Genomic DNA, 23,117 nt, shown 5'->3' with positions numbered 1-23,117 from the left:
AAGCATTTCAGCTTTTCAAATTTCAGATTTTTACATTTTCTCTTAAAAAAAATTACATTTTATAATTTAACAGTCTTTAGCTTTTATTCATTGAGGACATACTATAGGAATGTGTTTGACAATGTCTGCTATTTTAATAAAGAGACTTTAACAAATCAGTGAAATACATCAGCATACCTGAAATTCCAAAATGTAGTTATTACTGTCAAAATTGTTAGAATGCAAATGGTACAGACATAAGGATATAATACCAGTGTTTCCAAAAATCGTTCAAAGGTGTCTAACGGTATAACACCAAAAGCCTCTTCACACAAATACAATTTGGCATCAAAATCTCTGAAACAGAAGAAAAAAAAATTCTAAACAGAATGAATAATACACAGCAATGATTTCTTATTTTCTAGGATAACAGTTAACAATTTCTACAAATATAAAGTAAGGCTGTGCCACGAACTACTGTGGTGTGCCACACATTTCTGATATTACTTTGAAATCCAATTCTCCACTTAATGATTTAGGAGAGAAATTAAATAAAGATGACTAAACCAGAAATGCCAACCAAATTTTACATTGTATCCAATACAATATGATAATCAACTGCATTACAGGTTAAAGAAATCAGACATCAGCTCCCTTTGTCTTTTTTGTTTTTACTTTTCTGGCAACAATGTTTTCTATTGTCCTTTACTATGTTTCAGCCTTTATTTTTACTCAATATTCCAGTATACTTAGCATCTTTCTCCAAAATATCCTAAATTATTTGTTTTCCAACTCCTGCATTTTCTTACTCATACAATTTTGTTCTCCATTCATCTTTAGATTCAAAATATTCATGCAAATTTAGATTTACAAATTGTGAAGGCTGTGTTTAAAGGCTGATACAGAAGCTAGACAACATCCACAGATGCAACAATGCATGCAAAAGAAAACACACTAATAACACACATCTGTTAGACAGTTATCCCTGCATATCAAAGATGTGGTGGTTCAATATTTGCTGATGAAGAAATCATAACTTCTTCAAGGCAAGATTGTGTTATGCTCAGATTAGTATACTGCACAAATATTTATGAGAATGTTCACATTTTTCCATACTGCTAATGTAAGAACTGTTTTCTCTTACAAAAGTTCCCCTTCAGGTTCCTAATATATTTTTACGTACTCAGACTTCCTCATGTAAATGGAGTTTATACCAAAATTATACCAAATTTTCAGTGCGTCAGTGGCTCCATTTTTGATACAATTATGAAATTGCACTTTTACATTTTGTAAATGTTCTTTCTACAGCTCTGAATTGTAATAGCAAGTAAAGGTTAAAAATATTATTAAATTTGTGACATACAGTACAAGTAGTTTAATCTCTTGGAACATTTTGGGCTACTTTTCCATGAGATTAAACTTTACTGTGTTCATCTTTACAGCATCAATATCAGTGAACATTGAGCTATTGCTCCCTTAATTTAGGATACATGTTTTTATTAGTGGATATGTTCGTATGGTAGACAGAAAAACAAAATTGTAAGAATAAAAAGATATTACATTGGATCTTCATGAACAAAAGCTCTCTTTTTCGAACTGCATAAGTAATTGGCATGCTTTCTAACAACCGGAGGCTCCTTCACTTAAAAAGTTGCTTAACTACAATTTTTATACAGACCAACTCATAAGGTTATTTAAAGTGATGAAGGCATAAGTTTTCAAGTAAGTAATCATGACGCCAGAAAGTGTTGACATGGTGCAATGTTGGTTAACACATGCAACTGAGAATTCCATCCATCCATTATCCAACCTGCTATATCCTAACTACAGGGTCATGGGGTTCTGCTCGAGCCAATCCCAGAGCGCCAGCTCACTGCAAAGCACACACACACACATGCACCCACACACCACACACAAAAAATGTAGACAATTTAAGATTGCCAATACATGTCTTTGGACTGTGGAAGGAAACCGGAGTACCCAGAGGAAACCCACGCAGGGAACAAGCAAACTCCACGAAGGGAGGACCCGGGAAACGAGCCTGGGTCTCCTAACTGCGAGGCAGCAGCGCACCGTGCTGCACCAATTGAGAATTTCACAGTGAAATTAACAATATGATCCTTTAAAGCTATACACTCTAAATTTCAATGCTGCATAATGAGATCTATAAAATCTAAGTTGTGGTTACACTTTATTGATGTTTAGATCAAATACTGTCAGTTTAGTCCAGAACATAGTTACATTATATATCCTGCTGTACATTTACACTGAGGAAGACTAATGACTTTATGGAATGACTTGCAACTAAAAAGATAATTCTGACAGGGAAGAAGTCACTTATCTTTCTACATACTCTAATAATTTCTGTTGGAAATATATCTATAATGCAAGTTTCATATTTGCAAATAAAAAACTAACATTATTACTTACTTGACAGAGGGAAACACACCATAAACATTTAAGTTCTATAGATGGAAGATAGATAGGGTATCCCTAGTTTTGTCCACAATAACTGAGAGATTTATTTCAATGCTAAAAATAGTTGAACATTTACTAAAGTAAAAGCTTATTATTTTTTTGCATTACATATCCTTAAACCTCTTTTGATTATAAACTTCACTGTTTAACTTTAGAAAAACGATCTTAACAAAATGTATAGATGTTTTCATTTTTAAAAACTTAATAAGATGTGTCAACTTTTAATTTAAAAAAAATTATAGGAAACCCTTTGGGTTACATTCACTGAAAAATAGAAATTGTATTTGGTGAACCAAAAGGTACCAAAACCGATTTAAGGATGAGAATCAGTTGTTCCATTTACTACTTAAAGATATAACAGACACTGATATATACAAATTACTGTATCATTGTCAAATGTTTTCTGGGGATGCCTATTATGTGTAAAACTGTTAAAACGTCTAATTCAGCATTTTAATATCTTAGGAAAACATTCCATCCATCCACATCCAACCCGCTATTTCCTAACTACAGGGTCACGTGGGTCTGCTGGAGTCAATCCCAGCCAACACAGGGCGCAATGCAGGGAACAACCCCGGGCAGGGAGCCAGCCCACCGCAGGGCACGCGCACACACCCACCCACACACCAAGCACACACTAGGGACAATTTAGGACTACCAATGCACCTAACCTGCATGTCTTTGGACTGTGGGAGGAAACTCATGCAGACACAGGGAGAATATGCAAACTCCATGCAGGGAGGACCCGGGGAAAACATTCCCTTCTACTATATATGAAATAAATTAAGAAAACATCTCTACAATATTTGACTTTGAAATATGGCAAAATGAGAATCATATTAATACATGTGTATTTCTGAAACCAAAATTAATTAACAGACCTTTTAATAAATAGTAAGTGTCTTTCCTTAATTTCAGTGATAGTTTTTATCCAGAAGTGGTATAATTACTGAACTGTCAGCCATAACGGTTAATATGGATTATTGTGTTCTGCAAGGTCACTGAAAAGCTAGCCATAAAAACAATAATGTACATACTCCTGCATATATATATATATATATATACATATATATATATATATATATATGTGTGTGTGTGTGTGTGTGTGTGTATGTGATATATGTCTGTGTGTGTACACACACCAGTCAGCCACAACATTAAAACCATTTTTTACAATGGCATCTATCGAGAGGTGGGATATGTTAGGCAGGTGATGGGTGATAGGTGATGTGTTAGAATCAGGAAAAATAGGAAAGCGTAAGGAAATGATTGACTTAAGCAAGGGCCAAACTGGGTCAGAACATCTCCAGTAGGTCTTGTGGGGTGTTGCAGTGGTTAGTGCCTACAGAACGTGGTCCAAGGAAAGACAAGTAGTGAATAAGAACAAGGTCATGGACAGCCAAGGCACTTGGGGAGCAGAGGCTAGTCTGTCTGGTCTGATCCTACAGAAGATCTACTGTAGCACAAATTGCTGAAAAACCTAATACTGGCCATGAGAAAAAGGTGGCAGAATACACAGTGGACAGCATAATTGCACACCGGTCACATGCCTGTCCACCACCAAAGGTGCATGTGCATGTGAGCATCAGAAGGTGGCCTGTCTGATGAATCACGTTTTCTTTAATATCCTGTGGATGACTGGGTGCATGTGCATCATTTAGCTGGGAAAGAGATGAGAGCAGGAAGAAGGCAAGAGGTTAAAGGCAATGTGATGCTCTGGGCAATGCTTTGATGGGAAACATTGGGTCCTGGGATTCATGTTTCTTTGACACATACTACCTACCTAATTATTGTTAAAGACCACATACAGTCATCCTTCATGGCAACAGTACTCCCTGATTGCAGTTGCCTCTTTCAAGAGGGTAATGTGCCCTGCCACACTGCAAAATTGTTTAGGAATTGTTTGAGGAACATGAAAAAAGCTCAAGGTGTTGACCTGGCTGCTACATATGTGCTGGAAAAACAAGTCCTACTAATGGAGGTCTCACCTTGCAACTTACAGGACTTAAAAAGGTCTGCTACCAACGTCATGGTGCCAGATACCACAGGAAACCTTCAGAAGTCTTGTTGAATACGTGCCTGAACAGCTCCACACTGTTTTGGTGGTATAAGGAGGACCAACACAATATTACGCAGGTGGATTTAATGTTGTGGCTGATTGGTGTACATTGAGAACCTTCAAAAATGTATTTCTTTGAAACCATATATCATATGAACATGTTGTACCAAGAAGCAGAGTAACCATGATATTTTTTCAGATTTGGAGCTTGACGAAATCAAGGAATATAATGTTGCTTCTTTGTGAGCCATCAACAGTGGTATGCTAGAAATAATCTGGGAAAAAACAGACTACAGACTCAACTTGTACCATACAACACGAGACGCAAAAATTGAGCATTTTTAAAACATTATAGTTAATAATCTTGACAAGAAGGGGTTATTCAGTCCAACAAACAACCAATTTTACAAAATGTTGTCAAGGAACATTTTGTAGGAACCCAAAGTATTAATTGTCAACCACACTACTTCCTCTCATAATATTTTATATCTATGGTCCTCTGTTTGAAGACAAACTCCTAACATTTCAGCAACATTTACCAATTACTAATTTCCATCTGTGTCTACATGTTCTTGTTGAAGAAATGATTTTAAAGTAAATCCCCTATGCTAACTCCCTTCATAATTTTAAACAATTAAATCATGTCACTTCTCAATCTGCATGTTTAAACTAAAAAAGTTCAGCTGTTTAGATCTTTCTTCACAGCTTATACAATGCATTCCCAGAATTAAAATAGTTGCTCTTAATACTTTCTTTTGTGTTGCTAGAGATTTGTTTCCTAATACACAGACCAAAACTTCATGAATTAATCTATGTTTGAGACCTTACTAATGCATTTTTTATACAAGTAGGATAAATATAACCTTCCTTGACATGTACTCCATATATCAAACTAAAATTCTATTAGTCTTCATAGTCATTTCAGGAAAATGTGTGAATATAACTAGTAAAGGCTCCTAAGTCCATCTCATAATATACACTTTTAAGTTTCAAATCTCAGACTGAATTCAAATTATTTTTAAATATTCGAATCTAACATTTTTATTTCCTACATCTAATACTTTTCTTTATTAAGATAAAAAAAATTGCAAGAGTTCCTTTACAAACTGACAGAGGCTTCATGTTCATAGGATGCTTAGTTACATAGAAATACATCTTTGATATAGTTCATTTCTTTTTGAATCGCCCTGTATACATCCATCCATCCATCCATTATCCAACCCGCTATAACTAACTACAGGGTCACGGGGGTCTGCTGGAGCCAATCCCAGCCAACACAGGGCACAAGGCAGGAAACAAACCCCGGGCAGGGCGCCAGCCCACCGCAGGCCCTGTATACATGCACACACATATGCACACAAACATAAGTGTCATATCCAGAAATGTGTCACTTTAGCCACAGTATAGTACCAATAAAGGAAGTAAGGGAAAGCTATACCAGCACGACAAGGTCTAAAACAGAGGACTGTCTCTTTTGGACACATAGCTTGACATTACTGAACAAGTTTAAAAGGAGACTAGATAATACAAAAGAAAGTTCTAAAGATATAACTCTGCCTCTGAGGCTGTGAAAAATTATTGCTCCAACTTGGATGAAATTCTCAATTTCTGTAGTGTCGTTTTGCCCCATCCCTCCATTTTACTAAACCAAAGAAAACAAACTCATCAGTGACTTAGACTAGATTAACCAAACCTTTAGACATCTTTCATTAGAGAGTTACAATTTATTATCTACATCAGGGGTGAGCAAAGTCATTCCTGGAGGGTCACAGTGGCTGCAAGTTTTGTTCCAACCCAGTTGCTTAATAAGAAGCACTTATTCCTCAAGTAACATTTCTGCTTCATTTTAGTTGACTCGCTCGTTAATATTTTTGCTTATTTTAGTCTTAAACAGCTGTAGTGTTGTTTTTTAATTGCTCCCTATTAGCAATAAGATACAAATGACAAAAGAAACCAGCATTTCTCCATTTAGCTTGTTTCCATTTAAACATGTGGGTATTTATCATGCACTATTTGGTTTAATTAAATACTTGGAAGGAAAGTGAAGAGAAAAAAGTGAAGCACTGAGAATTACAAATCTAGGCTATGAGAATGACTTGACATGGCAGAGTTAAAGCACTAACAAGCCATGAAATTGAATTATTGACAAGAATTGTTTTTTAATTAAGCAACTGGGGTGGAACAAAAACCTGCAGCCACTGCGGCCCTCCAGGTCTGACTTTGCTCACAAATGATCTACATGGAGTTTCCATTGAAATTTAAACAAAAAATGCAGGACTTACCTATTACCTGTCTGACAAGAAGCAATAAAGGTGCCTTTGCCACCAACTCACTAATATCTTTATTCATATATAGGATAAATAATATCATTGCACATACTGTAAATTTGGATATATTTGGTTCTATATATTACACCTGACAAAATCGTTTTTGAGTATAGTCTTGGCATATCAAAATCATTTCATAAACTGTAATTTATTTGTCTGAGCCTGCCAAAAAATATTTTGTTTGCAATTTTTTAGGCAAAAACAAAATATATTGTTTAGGAGAAAAAAGAACAGAGACTCCAGCACAAATGCAGGATAGTTGTGGGTCATTATCTTTTACTGTTGGGTCATGAAATTGCATGAGACAACTGACTAGGACCCTGAACAGACATATGCACTGTTTATAGGTAGCAATGAAAAACATAACTGCACGGTATGTATCTCATCATTTTCTTACATACATACTTCATACAAACTCAGCCTGGATAATAGGCCAAAAAGAAAACTTCCTACAATGTTTCAATCCACATTACTACACACATTTCAGAACACAACAATATATAACATATAAGTATAACAGATGAGTGGATACCTCAATCAGTTAAATAATTCTAATCACCTTGCTCAAACCTTTAGCACTTAATCTACATTTAATTATCAAAGGAAAAATATTTCCTTACCTTGTTGAACCAAACCCAAATTTGGCTGTTATGAACTTAAAAATATGTTCATCTGATTTCAGCTGCAGTGTTTTCTATATGAAAAAAATGTTTAGTATACAGAATTAATTGTAATATCTTAAACCAAATGTAAGATATTGACAAAACTTACTGCTCAAAAAGTATTACAACTTTTTGAACAGTAATTATTCTATACTGCCACATAAACTATAGACTTGTTATGAAAGGCAAACTATTTTAAATGTCTGTACTCTCATCAGTTTAAACAGGAGTCAGATACATAAAAAATATTTTCTGTAAAAAATGTAAAAGCATTTTTACATAATGACACTTAACAATGCATTCTATTGAAACTACATTAATATGTACAGTACATTAATAAATATAGATATATAATGCATATATTGTGTAAAAGTTTCACAGTGTAAAGAAAACTGATGTATGATTGGGTACAAGTGTAAATTGTCAAAAAGAAGAGCAGCATTCATATTGATAAAAGACCTGTACACCACACATATCGCAATCATGCGTCCACAGAAAACAAAATGGGTAAGAGCAGGTATGACTCCTGATAGGCTGTTAACCATCCAATTATTGTGGTTACAACAGCACCAAGGAGAAAGTTGTCAGGCTGGCACCACCATTTTCTTCGGTTCAAATGCAGCTGTCACTTTGATCAAATGGTACCTGGGCATAAAATGACAACTAGTAGCTAGGTTTCATCATCAGTACAAAATTATATTGATCACCGTTATATATGCGACAATAAATGATATTTCAAATGAAGCCAAAAACAACTTTTATTCTACACTGATCTAAACCTCGCAAATGGCTAAGAGTAATGATTTATGTGTGTGTTGAGATGATTTTTATGCCATGGCTGGCACAATCTGCAATGCTTCTAGCAATATTTACCTGCATGGCAGTAGGTTAATTAATAAGAAAACAGCAACATTTGATTTAGTTTTTGTTCAGATCTATGGTGGATGCCACAATACTTTGGACATCCTCACAATGTGGTTGATCTCATGCATGAAGTTGGCATAAGATGGAATAATAACAAACTGGTCTTTGGTGTGTAGTGGAGTTATGCTGGGCTGCATGATTGTTCTAGAACCATTTCTAGTGGCCATGGCTCATGTCATGGAGCACACAGTGCAGCAGGGAATGGCTGAAGAGACCTTGATCAATCAAGTGATTGCCATCTTAATCTTCATGAATGATGTGGTGCTTTCAGAAGAAACTAGGATGTACCAAGGCTAACACTATTCTACTTACAGGATGAGCCTACCATTTTCTGCCTGCCCATGAATAGGCAGAAGATGAAAAACTGGCATTTTGGAGGTAACTGCAGCTTTTTCAGTGTTAGTGTGGAAACCATAGTGTGCAGCTTGTCGAGTCATTTATCTATCTTGCTAGTACCATTGACAAATTTGGGAGTTCCAATACAAAAGTTTTATGATGACAGGCAATTACATGCAGCTGCTCAAAACAGCTCTAAAGATATGTCTTAAGGTTGACATTAAGATGCATTTATATCTATGCATGTATGACATACTCACTGATAAAATAATTTATTTGATTGACTGGTGCAGGTGACTTGTGATGCCAAAGGATCCCTGATACCAACCATGTGATGTATGCAAAATGCTGACATATCAGTGGTTTTTAGCTAATCTCCTTCTTGATCAACATGAGTCAATTCCATATCTTTGCCCACATTGCAAGATCTCTGCCATGTCAGGGTTATCACCACAAAATACCTGCAGCACCTCAGAATCCCCCAGTTGGTTGGAAGACACCAAGGTGCATACCTTGCCAGACCATCCTTTACACTGTTAAAGTTGACCTGATGCCTTTAAACATAGGCAGCAGACAGGAGCAGTTGGCGGTACACTGTGTATAACACTACAGTCCACTATACTGTCTATGAGTTAAGAACTGTGCATATACAGTATATATTTTTAATTTTTATAAATATATATCAATTCATCAGGAATCTGAAACTTCAATAAACATGTGTTTACAAAAAAAACAATAACCTGGTTTTATTACATTCATTCATATATTACTTATTTGTTCTTTTGTCATCTTGAAAATGTAACTCTATGAAAATGGTAGAAACTTTAGTTGCAAACCTTAATTCAAGGTCAGAAAACCAGGGATTTATTCTTTTTAACTAACTTGTGGTTCTTTGCTGTATGTCTGCACAAGAAGGAAAAGAGTTTGAGGGTTCAAACAATTTTTAAAATATTCTTGCAGTTCAAAAAAGAGGATTGGTCTTATTTGCACTGAGCACATGCCATGACCACTCTTTCAGTTGTTGGCTTTGCTTCATAATATACGACTGATGCTTAACACATTTGAACAGGCCACAAACTATACAACTGATTACTACTGATTACATCAGACATATGGTATACTATTAAAAGCAGAATGCATTTAATGGACTCTGAGAAAGGGCTACATCACAGACAAAAAAAATATTATTTTTATGGGACTTCCCGCTTCTGCCCTTGCCACTGGACAGGAACTGACTGACACATAGCAGTGACTAAAAAGGTATAAATGACTTGAGTGTATCGCTAAAGGTGGATGTTTTTGGCCAATCTTAAAAAAGTAATATAATCATCATGCAGCAAGACAATGTCCAAGTGTACTTCCAAGATAAGGTTAATCCTAAGTAATAACATATAAATGATTCACTTTCAAAGCACAATGTTAAATCATAAGATGTACACAAAGCAGAAAACATGATTCATTCATTGCCACCATGCTGATACACCCAACTGACATTTTAGAATGATGAGATTCTTGTGACTTAGAAAATTTTTATGTAACATTGTTAATAAAAACTGTACTGTAATCAATAACAAGATAACGTCTTCCATCTAGTTATTGCATCTGTTTATTAGAGATTAAATAAATACTAATCTTACAAATGTCACTGCTGTTGCAACTTTTTAATCTTCTGGCATTCTTGCTTTTAGTGGTTTTAATAATTAAAATAACCCATTTCACAAAAGAAAGATTTATGGTATTTTTTCAGGTCTTTTCAGTGGATCCCAGTTGTTGTCTCCCTTCTAACATATATCTTGGATTATTTTAAAATGCTTAAATAACGCATTCCAGAAAAAAAAAAGATCCACTTGATCTAATTGGTTTGTTAACGATTTTGAGAAGTGTTGTCATTTTGGGTTGCAAACTCCTGAGAATATGGGCATATAAACGTACAAAGTCAAGGTTCACAATTACTTCAATGGCAATATTAAAATTAAAGAGAAAGCAACAATGTTGCACTTTTCAATTTTTACTGTTTTTTCTCTTGATAAAGCTTACATTTGACTCAATTATTGGAGAACTTTCATTAAATGATTACATTGAACACTAATGTTTGATGAAATATGCCCATATGTAAATGTTGCTTTGGGCAGTACAATATGACATTATCACTATATTTGGGTCACATTAAAATTACATTGCATTTTTTAATGGTTTGGAGTAAATAAATTGAAATTAGATTATTTTCAAGTATTTCAATTGTCTTCACAATAAGACTGAATACTTGGTTAATATATTTAACATAATATTGGCACATCATCTGATCTCAGCACTGGTTGGTTCCTTGTAAGATAGCCCCTTTTACTTGTGCTAGAGTGACTAATCAAAAAATAAAGCCAATATTACATTATGCAACTTCTAGTCATAGGGTATGTCAGATTTTCCAACCACTGTTGCTGATCTTGTTGATGGACAATGTCAAATTAGATGGCTAAAAATCGCTGCTAATGTTTACTGATTTGCCAACCTTCTAACATAGTTGTGCTCACCCTTTTGACATCCAGTAGCGTATTGCCTTACCAAGTCCATGTTGTACAAAGGGTAAACAAGTAGGGTAAGTTCAGCCACAAGTTTGGTCCTTTTTCTTTATTTCATGCTGTCGTAGTATGTAAAATACAAGACACACAGAAACACATCCTTCAATACTATTTGCAAAGTCCAAAACAATTGCAGTCCTTATTTATTATTGCTGCATTACATCAATTGTACTTACTGAAGAGCATTCATTGGATGTCGCTGTCATGCATAGAAGCCTGACCCTATGACTAAATAAAAAATCCAACAGGTTTGATTTTGTCAGAGTAAGTCGTGGAATAGCGAATGGTTGGGCACATCACTGGGCTTCATGGAAGCACACCGCAAACTGCATCCAAGTTAGTAGCATTAGACAAATGAAGGCTACAACTGAAAATTGCTGGAAACGTTGTCTAATGAGACATGGCCTTAACATATCAAACTTTTACATTGTCACACACACATGAACAGCAGGCATTCTCGGGGGTTTCATACTGAGTGTAATTTCATCTTGAGTCAAGAGGTGGCACAGTCTTTCACATCTACTCCTCTTCTATCTGTAGACCAGAGATCTGAGACTCAAAGACGCATGATGGCACATCCACTTCTGCAAGAAGCCCCACCCCTTCCAAGCAGGAACATTTATAATGGGCATGACTACCACAGAGCAGTAGTCATCTTAAAGGGCTTGCATCTGGAAAGACATTTCTACTTTTTCAATTTTTCTTCTTCCTTATCAATATGTGGGGAAAATCATAAGGTGCCCTGAACCTTTACTTATGTTGTGCCTTATTTTTTTAAAACATTTATCCCTTAGGGAATAGTACAGTGTATGAAAAATGAAAATACCAAAAATATATCTTTTCAATATATATGAATATTGTTTAAAATTCTGTGGGATATCTGCATATATATATGTTGATATTAATTATTTTTTCTCTTTCCAGAATGGAAAAATGGTCAGTGGACCACCTAAGGGGTTTTAGAGACAATGTAGTTTGTTATGCAAGTGCTAAAATATATAAAACATAAATAACTGTAAAATACAGCAAAAATCCTCTTATATTTGGTGAATTGTTGAAAAATGGCAATAAAACCATTGTAGTTCTATAGTTTGGATTTTTGTCTCCACCTTGAATGCAGTTGCAAACTTGAAAATAATTCAATCTTCTATTGAACATAATGTAATCCTGTGAACTGAACTTTATATTATCTATGTTAGGTTGAATCAAAAATACTTATAGACTGCTGTTCTGATCTAGATTCCAATGATATTAGTAAGAAGGAAAAGACAGGAAGCTTAAATGCTTTGCAAGCAGCAGAAAACTAGAGCTGCACAAATGTTTAAACAATGAATAATAAAGACAGCAATCAAATGGCTAAATGTCTCAGCTTGACCTTAAAATGTGTGAATCCATTCAAGCATAGATTATACTGTAAAGTACCCAAATCAGATTAGAATAGAGAGAACAGTCTAGAATGGAGCTTGAGGCTCTAGTGATGATACTAGCACTAGAGCAAAGAAAAATATTTTCAATGTTGAGAAGTAGCACTAAAGCAAAGAAAAACATTTTCAATGACAAATACAAAATCTTCTCATTAGAAAACTACTAATGAAAAACACTTAAAAGAAAAAATACCTATTAAAATTATTAATAAACAGTTATATTCTTACCTTAAATGTGTAATGTATTAACAAAGTCAAAATCAGCACACTGAACACGTGGAAAAGCAGTTTTAAGATCTTCCCAAGGAAACTATCCATTTTCATGTTTTTCTAAAACATAAAATAATATATTAATATTAATAAGTTTTAATATTAAGTTTTTAAGTTCCTTTAATTCAATTCATTTTTGTGTAGACCTCTTCAATGAATGCACACAGTAAAAGAGAACAACATTAAATTGATCGACATAAATAGATCTTGACAATATTAGTCCATTAATATTATAGTTGTGATATGGCTAAGTGAAAATGGAGTATACTTATGTATTAAACTTAAGTATAAAACTTATATTTTCTTTATTAAGTACACTTTTATTTCATTTTACAAACACAATTTTAAAAATACTAGTTCATATACAATGAATACATTTGCTGTAATAAATTACATTTTATATGTTGTTAACTGATTACTATTCTTAAAATAAGCAACAATACAAAAAATTTGTAAGCTGTTTATCCAATTTAGAGCTACAGGTGGAGAGGGCTTATTCTTGATGGCAGTGCAAGCGTCAGCCCTAGATTGGCACTTTCACATATATTCACATATAAATTCCCCAAGTAGTAGTGGTGGCAGAATTAGTAATAATACAATCAGCTTACAATTGTGATCAATGGAGCTATTCTATACAGCTGCTATACAATGCCTGGCCAAAAAAAAAGTCACCACCTGAATTTAACTAAGCAAATAGATAAGTACCTTCCATTGGATATGTACCGTAGTGATCAATATGTTTCAGCTGGCAACAAGATAATTAACCTTAAGTGATACAGTGAGTAGCTTCTCAATTTTTAAACAACCATGTCGAAAGACATATTCTTTGGTCATGAAAAAGATGTTATGCTGTTTCAGAAGGGTCAAATTATTGGCCTGCATCAAGCAAAGAAAACAACTAAGGAGATTGTTGAAATTGCTAAAATTGGGTTAATAGTTGTCCAACGTATTATTAAAATGTGGAAGGATAGTGGTGATCCATTACCTTCAGGGAAGAAATGTGGTTGGAAAAATATTTTGAATGATTGTGAGCAGAGATCACCTAAACATTTGGTTAAATGAAATCATACAAAATCAACAGTAGAACTTACAGCTATGTTTAATGGTGAAAGGAAGAGCATCACCACATGCCCAATGCAAAGAGAACTCAAGGTATTGGGACTAAACAGCTGTGTAGCCTTAAGAAAACCACTTATCAGTGAGGTTGATCAGAAAAAAGGCTTAAGTTTGCTACAGAGCATAAAGATTGGACTCTGGAGTAATGGAAAAAGATCATGTGGTCTGATTAGTACAGATTTACCTTGTTCCAGAGTGATGGTTGCATCAGGATAAGAAGAGAGGTGGATGATGTGATGCATCCATCATATTTACTGCCTTCCAAATAAGCCTGTGGAGGCAGTGTTATGATCTGGGTTTGCTTTAGTTGGTCAGGTCTAGGTTCAGCAACGTTATGTACCCAAAAATAATGTCAGCTGACTACCTGAATATACTGAATGACCAGGTGGAAGATTAGAGAAATACACAAATAAATCTGCTTGCATTTAATTATTGCATCATTAGAGGAGCATGCTCATTTGAGCCATAATGTTGCTCTCTCTTTTTGGAGGCAAGTTTGCACCCACCCATAATAAAAATCTGTTGCAAAGAGAACTTGAATTTGATTGGATATAGAAAGGTCATCTAGACACCTTACACTCCACATTGGCAATAAAACAAAGAGGAAAGGGGAGGAAAGGACAGGAGTGGGTTTGACATGTCACACTGCTGATAAGGGCAATGGCATACTTTTTTTGATATACCAATCTTTTTATAGCATACATGTTTGCATTTTGTTACTTTAAATATTAAATTGAATCACATCTAAACAGGGGACAGTATCCCAACTGTAAAAAATGAGAAAAAAATATTTAGGTGCCAGCTGAAGGAACATTCAGCCAGTGTTTTCAAAATATGTAAGTCTCTTGGGAAAGTAAGCAAGAATGAATAAAGTTTCATCTGCCTTTCTGACGCACTCTCCCGAAAAATTTTCTAACAGTCATGTTAAAGCCTGGACTACTACGATGATGACAATGGCTACTACTATAACTACCACTACTACTAACACTACTTCTTCTGAACAGACCACCCTATGCGCAAAAAATTCTTAGATATTAGAAAATTCCACGACACAAAAGATAATATTCCTCCTGCATGTCCTGGCTCCACCCTCCAGTCTTTTCTCTAAGCAGTATGCTTTTGTAAACCTCCCATTGGAAGCAATAAGGTGCACACTAACTACAGGTCTAAACTACCTCACTGGTTCCTCTCAATCTAGAAAAGCAGAAGTTTAACTCCAAGATCCTTCTATATTGTTGATGTTCTCACTCTGTCACAGATATTGGGTCAAACTGTCCTTCACAGGAATCTCATTGTAGGTTTTTGTTCTCCTAATCTCATGATTTTTGTCATTAGATTAAGACAGGCATGTAGCATACAGAGTAAATTAAAGCTTCCTCATTGAAATTACTGTAGCTCCTCTTCACTACCATGATTCAGTACAACATCCATATAACTGCTGCTGTTGTATCAATTTGTTGCTTATTTTCACAATGTTCTATTACTAGTAAACAAGACCCTGAGGTATCTCATTTATCCTACTTGTGGCAGATGCACACATCTCACCCTAAAAGAATTACTCCTTTCCAGGACAGGACCTGGACCATATTATACTTGGCTAAAAACATTACAGTGTAAACTAGAGCTCACATTCTGATAATTCCAAGAGGACATTATGTTCAGAAAACAGTAGAGGTACAACTCTGGATAACAGTCAGCTACTACTGACATCCTGATATCATGACCATGCAAATCAAGAACAGGAGAAAATATACCCTTGGCACAGTCCAACACCCAGACTAAAGAAACGCAGAAACTAAGGCAAGTAAACAAACACAACTCTTGCTTCACAAATACAGCTACCATTTTACATAGAAGCACCTTCACAAAACATTACAGGGTAACTGATTATAAACTAACTGCAAAATCATAAAGCATATTTAAACAGGACAGGCAAATTCCCTTGCTCCTCAAATATTTTTGCAAAGGCAAAGAGTTGATCTACCACTCCATATCCAGAATGGAATCTCCATTGCTACTCTTTGATATAAGGTCCAACTACCAGATTAGTTTCTCCAGAACACTGATGTAGGCCTACCTGGAGAAGATCAAATATGTTCTCTTTTGGTAACAGAGCCTCTTATACCATTTACTGAAAACATGGGTTGCCATTCCATTCTGCCAGTCCCAGTCTTCCACAAAAAATTGAGAATGTTTGATACCCCCAAATAAACATAACGCCCAGTGATTTCAGCATTCCTGATAGATATCACCTTTTCCACCATGGAGCTTATTAATTTTTGCAGTGTCACCAGTCTCTGACATAGACACAACCTCAACCAAGGCTTCTGGCACTGACACTTCTAAGTATGGCATACTCATCTAACTTAGGAGTTACTCAAAGTGCTCCTTCCACCTCTACACAACATCCCCAGTTCAGGTTAACATTTTCCAACCCTTGCTAAGAACAGCCTATATGTCATCACACCACCCACTCTTCCTGAGCCATCAGATGGTTTACTAGAACTTCTGTAAAGATGTTCAAAAGTCATTCTCCATAGTGAAGAGAAGCTTTTCTGGAAGCGCAAGTTAAACTAATTTTGAACAAAGGTATCAGTTAATAATTTCCAGGAAACCCACATTATGAACTTGGGTTTTCCAGGTCTATACAATGGTTGCTCCATCTGAACAAGTTTATCACCAATTGGAGATTTGTTGGCAGCTCGGTATTTCTATTTACCCAAGTGAAAAAACCCTTATATTTGATGATAAAATTAATGTTTAGACACAAGGTACTCTGGTATCAATTATAGGCATCTATGTGTTCAAACTCTGTGCTTTTTATTAACAATTTGTGACTACTGCAAACATTCAGAAAAACAAAATCACTACTCAGGTTTGGATGAGGCAAAGAAATGTTCCATATAAGTGTTGAAGCTTCCCAGTATTAAAGAGTAGACAATACCCAACTGAACAATGAATTCGATAACTCTAAAAAGGCCTAAACTGTGAATCGTTTTTTGGTGCATGCAGAAAAAACAACATTCAAAGACTTCCCTTCTAAAATGTAATATTGCATTGAGACAATCTCATCCAACAAAATAAACTCCAACTGTATGGCACCTAAGTGACACACCATGTCATTTACACATCAGCTTAGAAATGACAATTTCTTTTGGGCAGTTTCAGAAAAGGGCACAGACCACTCCTGAAGTTTGAAGAATTCTCTTTCAGAACCAATGCTGTGGTTAAGTGAGTCTGACCATTTATACAGTAGCTGGTATGTTTCAACCATCTGAACAACCTTTGAGACCTTTCTTGCCAAAGAAGTTAGGTCCTCCATCCCAAGAACCATTGCCATTATCTACTACTACTGCTGGATAACATCTGCTCTTCCATGTTATCTGATAAGGCACTGTGCATGATCCTCATCCTTCACTTTCAACTTTTTTCAGACTAAGCCTAATTAGGTTAAGTGGGCCATGTAGCCACCAGGCAGTCGCTGGTGAACACAACTTTCAGACATGGATAAGGACAAGGGTCTTAGTATTCCTGTTCCAGGACGAGTTCTTTTTACTCTAATCAAGACTATCATGAATATTTAAGAAAAATGTAATCATTTTGTTCCCTTAATATTTACAGGTATATCATGCGGATTCTGGCCTATTGATTACAAAAGTCAATTTTAAAATTTCCTATCACATACCATATACTATTTATATATATATATATATATATATATATATATTAAAAGATTCAACAACAGACAGCATTGGGGTTTCCGGCCCCGTATACTGTAGAAAAATCCACAATTCAAAAAACAAATCAATGGTCAAAATACAAACACAAACAGTTCATATGCGCGACGCCGAAAATGGCGTCGGGCCATTTTATAAAGGAGGAGCCGGAAGTAGAGGAATGCTGGGAAGGAACCGTGAGGGAGGATGGGACTGATGACGTCAGGAAAAATGGTGGAGGAAGGGCGGAAGTAACGTGCTGCGGGAATGAGGCTTATGGTGGCGGAGCGTCTTTTTTCCTGAAAGAAAGCAAAGGAGAAAGGTTAGTACCCCGCCACTCCCTGCCGGCGAACGTCTTCCGAAGCGTGTTAAGGTCCGTCCGCGGTCTCCTATTCGCGCGTGCGTGACAATATATAGTATATATATAAAATCCTAAGCCTAAAAGTGCAATGATTTTATGTGACTTTTTATGTACATTTTTTGTTACACTTTAAATCGGTCTTATTTTAAAAACTTCATGTATATGTTTGGTATCATTCTTTTCAGAATTTACTGAACTTTAATGACATGTTGTTAGATTTTCAGATTCTTATTCCGTTTTTAAATTTCAAACTAAAACATATTAAGAACTTACATCCTGAGAGACAAGACATAACCAAGAGTGCCAAGAGATTTAACCACGCCTGGGGCCGGAAATGAAAGACAAAGAGTAGGAAAGCTGCTGTACAGGCGTTTAAATGTCCAAAGTGCCAAGTGAGATACAGATCATGCGGCACGGCAGCAGCAGCAAGCTAGCAGCTGATTGAGCAAAGAGGAGGTAAAAAAAAACTGTATTTGTTTCCCACTGTGTCACCATTTAAGAGGGGGTTTCGGAGGAGCGAACATGTCTCCTTGGGGTGCGTTCAGCCCCCTCTTCACAATGTGAGCAGCAGACTGGCCGCAACTGGGGGTTGGGCGCCAAAGGTGCTGGGGGGCTTGCCCCTAGTGTATATATATATATATATATATATATATATATATATATATATATACACACACACATATATATATATATATATATATCTTATATATATTTCTCTTCTGGTTCATCCTGCTTCTACTTCAAAAGCGGTCCTGCCCACATGGCATTTCTCGATTTCTATTCGTCCTCCTCCAAACCCTTCCCCATGTTGCCTGTAGCTCCTCTTCAAAACCGGTTCCACCCACCGGCACGGCATTTCTTGATTCCTATTCGTCCTCTTCCAAACCCTTCCCCACGCTGCCTGCGGCTCCTCTTCAAAACCGGTCCCGCCCACATGCAGCCGACATGCAGTCCACCAACGCAGTCTCAGCAGACATACACAAAATCCTCTTCCCATTACCACAGGTACTTCTTCACCTCATTCCTGTCTTCCCGTCCAAGAGTACAACATCGGGACTCCAGACCAGCAGTGCAAACACTGTCATGCACTATACTGGCCTGCTGAGCGTAATACATCCAACAGGTACTCGAGGTGCTGCCACCTCTTTGCGGACCCACCTGTGTCTTTACAACAGCTTCTTACACAGCAAACATCAGAAGGTAAAAATTATTGTGAACACATTCGAGAATAGAACTCCTCTCTAGCGTTTGCTTCCATGGGTGCACAGATAACTCAACCTCCTGGCCACAGACATTACTGTTTTAAAATACACAGTCAAATTTATCACCAAATCTCTCCAGTATATGCTAACACTTCTACCTCTCCAGGATATGGACAGTTGTATGTTTTGACACAGCACAAGCTACTGAAGTACGCTTACAAAATAAAGCAAACTCTGCATGCAGCAAAAATTTACTTCTCCAGTTAGATTCCATGCTCAGAACAATCAACCCCTTCGCTAAATCATGCAAACACATGCATGAAATTGCTCAGTCCAATCCAACAGCATTTGTATGAATGATTTTCAAGGAAAACCCTGGGCAGGATTTACGATGATACAATGCCCCGACAAGTCACACTGATGTTGCAGCGATTTTCGTTGGAGAAGATGGCGAACCCCCTGCCAAAAGGTCATTTGCATCTATCCCAGAGGCAACTCCTGTAAACAGATTTCCACGCTCAATATGAATTGTGATCCTACGGTTTACCCACTTTTATTCCCTTACGGAGACATTGGCTGGAACAAAGATTTACAACATGTTCCCGATAAAAGAACCACCAACCAATTCAGGCTTACTCAGTGTCAATTTTACACATACAGATTATCACTGAGGAATACATTTAGTATTTTGCACTCCAGCGGCAAACTATTCCAACAGTACGTCGTAGATGCGTAAGTTAAAACAGAGGGCGCGTGTCCCAACTATCTCAGATTACATCAACGAGATCTGCTCGTGGAACAATACAAAGGACTATCAGACGCACTGCAAGCAAAGGCTGAAAATAACAACGTACGTGTAGGCAAAATGATCATATTACCGACCACATTTCCAGTAAGTCCAAGATACACGCAACAAAAATATTGTTGTATGTGGCTTTTTCTAGGGTTAGATCTTTCGACTCATTATCTGTCGTCTCCAGCAAAACACCTATTCACAACTGCGTCTTTCAAAAAGTATTTAATTCTTCTTGATTTCTGAATTCCTTTCTCACCATTTTTCATTCCTATTCTTACACCGCCGTATGTTATGGCGGGCGTCGGCTAGTATATATATAAAATCCCATTGTAACAAAATTCATATAACAAATATGGGGAAGATAAGTATACTATTGTGACCTGGGTTTCCGGCAATTCATCATCTCTAGTGGCAGTGGTGTGAGGACAGCTCCGTAGATGCTTTGATGCACCTGGTAAACAGTAAACCAAGGGCAAAGTAATTAGTCATCCTCTGCAGGTTCAGGCTTACCATGTAATGTTCTTGTTGCATGATGTTTATATACTCTTCCTTGCATTCCCCTGGTCTGCCACCCAAGGTATTCTAATCTGAAGATGGGAACTAAAACAGATGTCCCGGCTCCTATATCATGTGCTTAAAGTGATGAAGTAACAGCTCCTTTTTTGAATGAAGTCTGGAGACTGCACCTGCCTTCTCTATACAATAATAATGTTCCTGTATTATCTTTGGAAACCCGGATTCACCTTCCTGTTTCTCGTGCAATTCTGTGACCCAAGCTTGACAATACCTATTCAAAAAAAAAAGAACTTCTTAAACTGCAAAAAATATTTTATTTGAAAATGAGAAGTTAGGTACATATAACTGTTTGTTCTTAACAGAAATACAGGTATGAATATAGAATGAAAATGAAACAGATTACCTTTTTTTGCATGGAAATACAAAAACGCTTTTAGTTTTTTTTTTTTTTCATTCCCATCTTAATGCCCAATCTTTAACTTAGTCTTCTAATTTTATTTTGATCCTTCAAAATTATTTACAATGTTGAAGACGCAATTCGAAATGCTTTCTCCACAGCATTTTTCTCCATTCTGGAATCAACTTTTTCAAGGATTGTTAATTTTTCTTTCAGCATAAACAAATGCTGTTTATTACTTTTTTTGTTAATTGCAAAGAAAACTTTGAAAAGCACTATGAAACTTGAACAGTACAGTATCCTCACATAACACGACTACCCATGCGGTCAGAATTCAACTATATGATATTTCGCCTACACTCTCACCAAGCCTAACAATTTCATAACAGAGAAAGTGTAAACATGGCATTAAGTATTTTTTGCATCGCATTATTATCTTCAGTGGCCTTTTTTGGTCAAAGAAACATTTGTTTTGATGAAATTTGCAATTTGTTAAAATTGATGTTGTATGAACATTTGTCTGGGCCAACAAAAAGTATTTGTTATTCTGAAATTTTCATAACTTTTTCTCTATTCACTACAACGGGATTTCACCATTGAACTATTTAACTATATATTGTCACACACGCACGCATGGGAGGCAGCTAAAGGGCTCGAGTGAAGGCAGTTCTGAGGCATGCCGGGATGTGGCAGAGTGCACTAACTCTCTTTCTCACTTCCCTGTAGACCAAACCCGGGAGGTTCCACCTGTCTCTCTGGACGTCACTTCTGGGACCGAGCCAATGGAGACAGACCTTGCCAGCTCCGGCCCCCCTGATGTCACATCCAGGCCTAATCCAATGAATGATGAACACGTGCCCGATCCTTATGAGCTCACTTCCTGCCTCCCCCTTTAAAAGCCTTCCCTTTTCCCTTCTCTGACAGTCTTGTTTTGGACTCTGTTGTAAGCAGTTCAGTGCTGTTATTTTGAAAAGAAAACGACTTTTGCAGCCAGGATGCCAAATTACATGGGTGGCTGCCCCAAACCTTTTTCTGTCTTTGTCTCGTTTTGTGACAATATATATATATATATATATATATATATATATATATATATATATATATATATATATATATATATATATATATATATATATATATATATATATCTATATATATATATATCTATCTATCTATCTCTATATATATATATATATATAATATAAAACAACTTCAAGTGGAACATGTTTCCTACTTCTAAAAGTAGTGGCAATGCTATTAGGAATGAGGCTTGGAGTACCAAGTACTCTTGTTTCATTTGCAAATGGGACAGCCATGCTAAAGAATTGCATTACAATAAAAAGAACTGGCTGCTCCATAAGCATTAGGTTCCATTGTAAAGCGTAGCATATAAATCACTTGTTTACCCAACAAAGATATTTTTCCCACCTCAAGGTTTTGAGTAAGATGTTTTCACGAATAATTGCTGTCAAAATTAAGGAAGGCATTTATTGGTTCACAAATCAGGCATGTCATCAATGACAAGTGGTTTGAAGATCTGCAAGTGGGGCCAAAGGAAACTGCATAGAGGGCATTCAAGGATGTTGTTGAGAATTTTCTACAGTGTGCTAAACTATGTTCACCTGGCTGACAAAATTCAACATGTCAGTTAGGAATTTTTTTCTGCATTCGCACTTAGACCTCTTCCCTGCTAATTCTGTTGTAGTCAGTGATGAGTATGGTGAAAGGTTTCACTAGGACACAGCAAAAATAGAAAACCAGTGTCAGAACAAGTGGAATCCATAAATGCTAGGTGACTACTGTTGGACACAGAAGTAAGCATGGGCAAGATGTATTGTCTATGATAATATCTTAATTGTTGTTTTAACAATGTGCAAGGCGAAATTATTGAGTATGTCACTGTGTTTCTGTCACAAAACTTGAAGTTTCCTCAGTAAAATTTTACAATTGCTTTATTTTTTCTGATATCTTTACACAA

At 36.2% G+C, this 23,117-nt stretch overlaps 1 protein-coding gene across 1 annotated transcript in view; it reads right to left on the bottom strand.

Moving 5' to 3' along the window:
• The window catches only part of dpy19l3 (dpy-19 like C-mannosyltransferase 3), a 122,974-nt gene that overhangs the window by 60,746 nt on the left and 39,111 nt on the right, over positions 1-23,117 (bottom strand). The window contains exons 10-12 of the mRNA XM_039763169.1: positions 12,994-13,095; positions 7,464-7,537; positions 178-336 (exon numbers count right to left, since the gene is read on the bottom strand). Coding sequence (XP_039619103.1) covers positions 178-336; positions 7,464-7,537; positions 12,994-13,095 — 335 coding nt within the window. The remainder of the gene's footprint in view (positions 1-177; positions 337-7,463; positions 7,538-12,993; positions 13,096-23,117) is intronic.

This window comes from Polypterus senegalus, chromosome 9 (assembly GCF_016835505.1).
Source record: "Polypterus senegalus isolate Bchr_013 chromosome 9, ASM1683550v1, whole genome shotgun sequence".
Lineage (NCBI taxonomy): Eukaryota > Metazoa > Chordata > Cladistia > Polypteriformes > Polypteridae > Polypterus > Polypterus senegalus.
The sequence above is the reverse complement of the archived record's forward strand: the minus strand, read 5'-3'. Positions and strand labels throughout refer to the sequence as shown.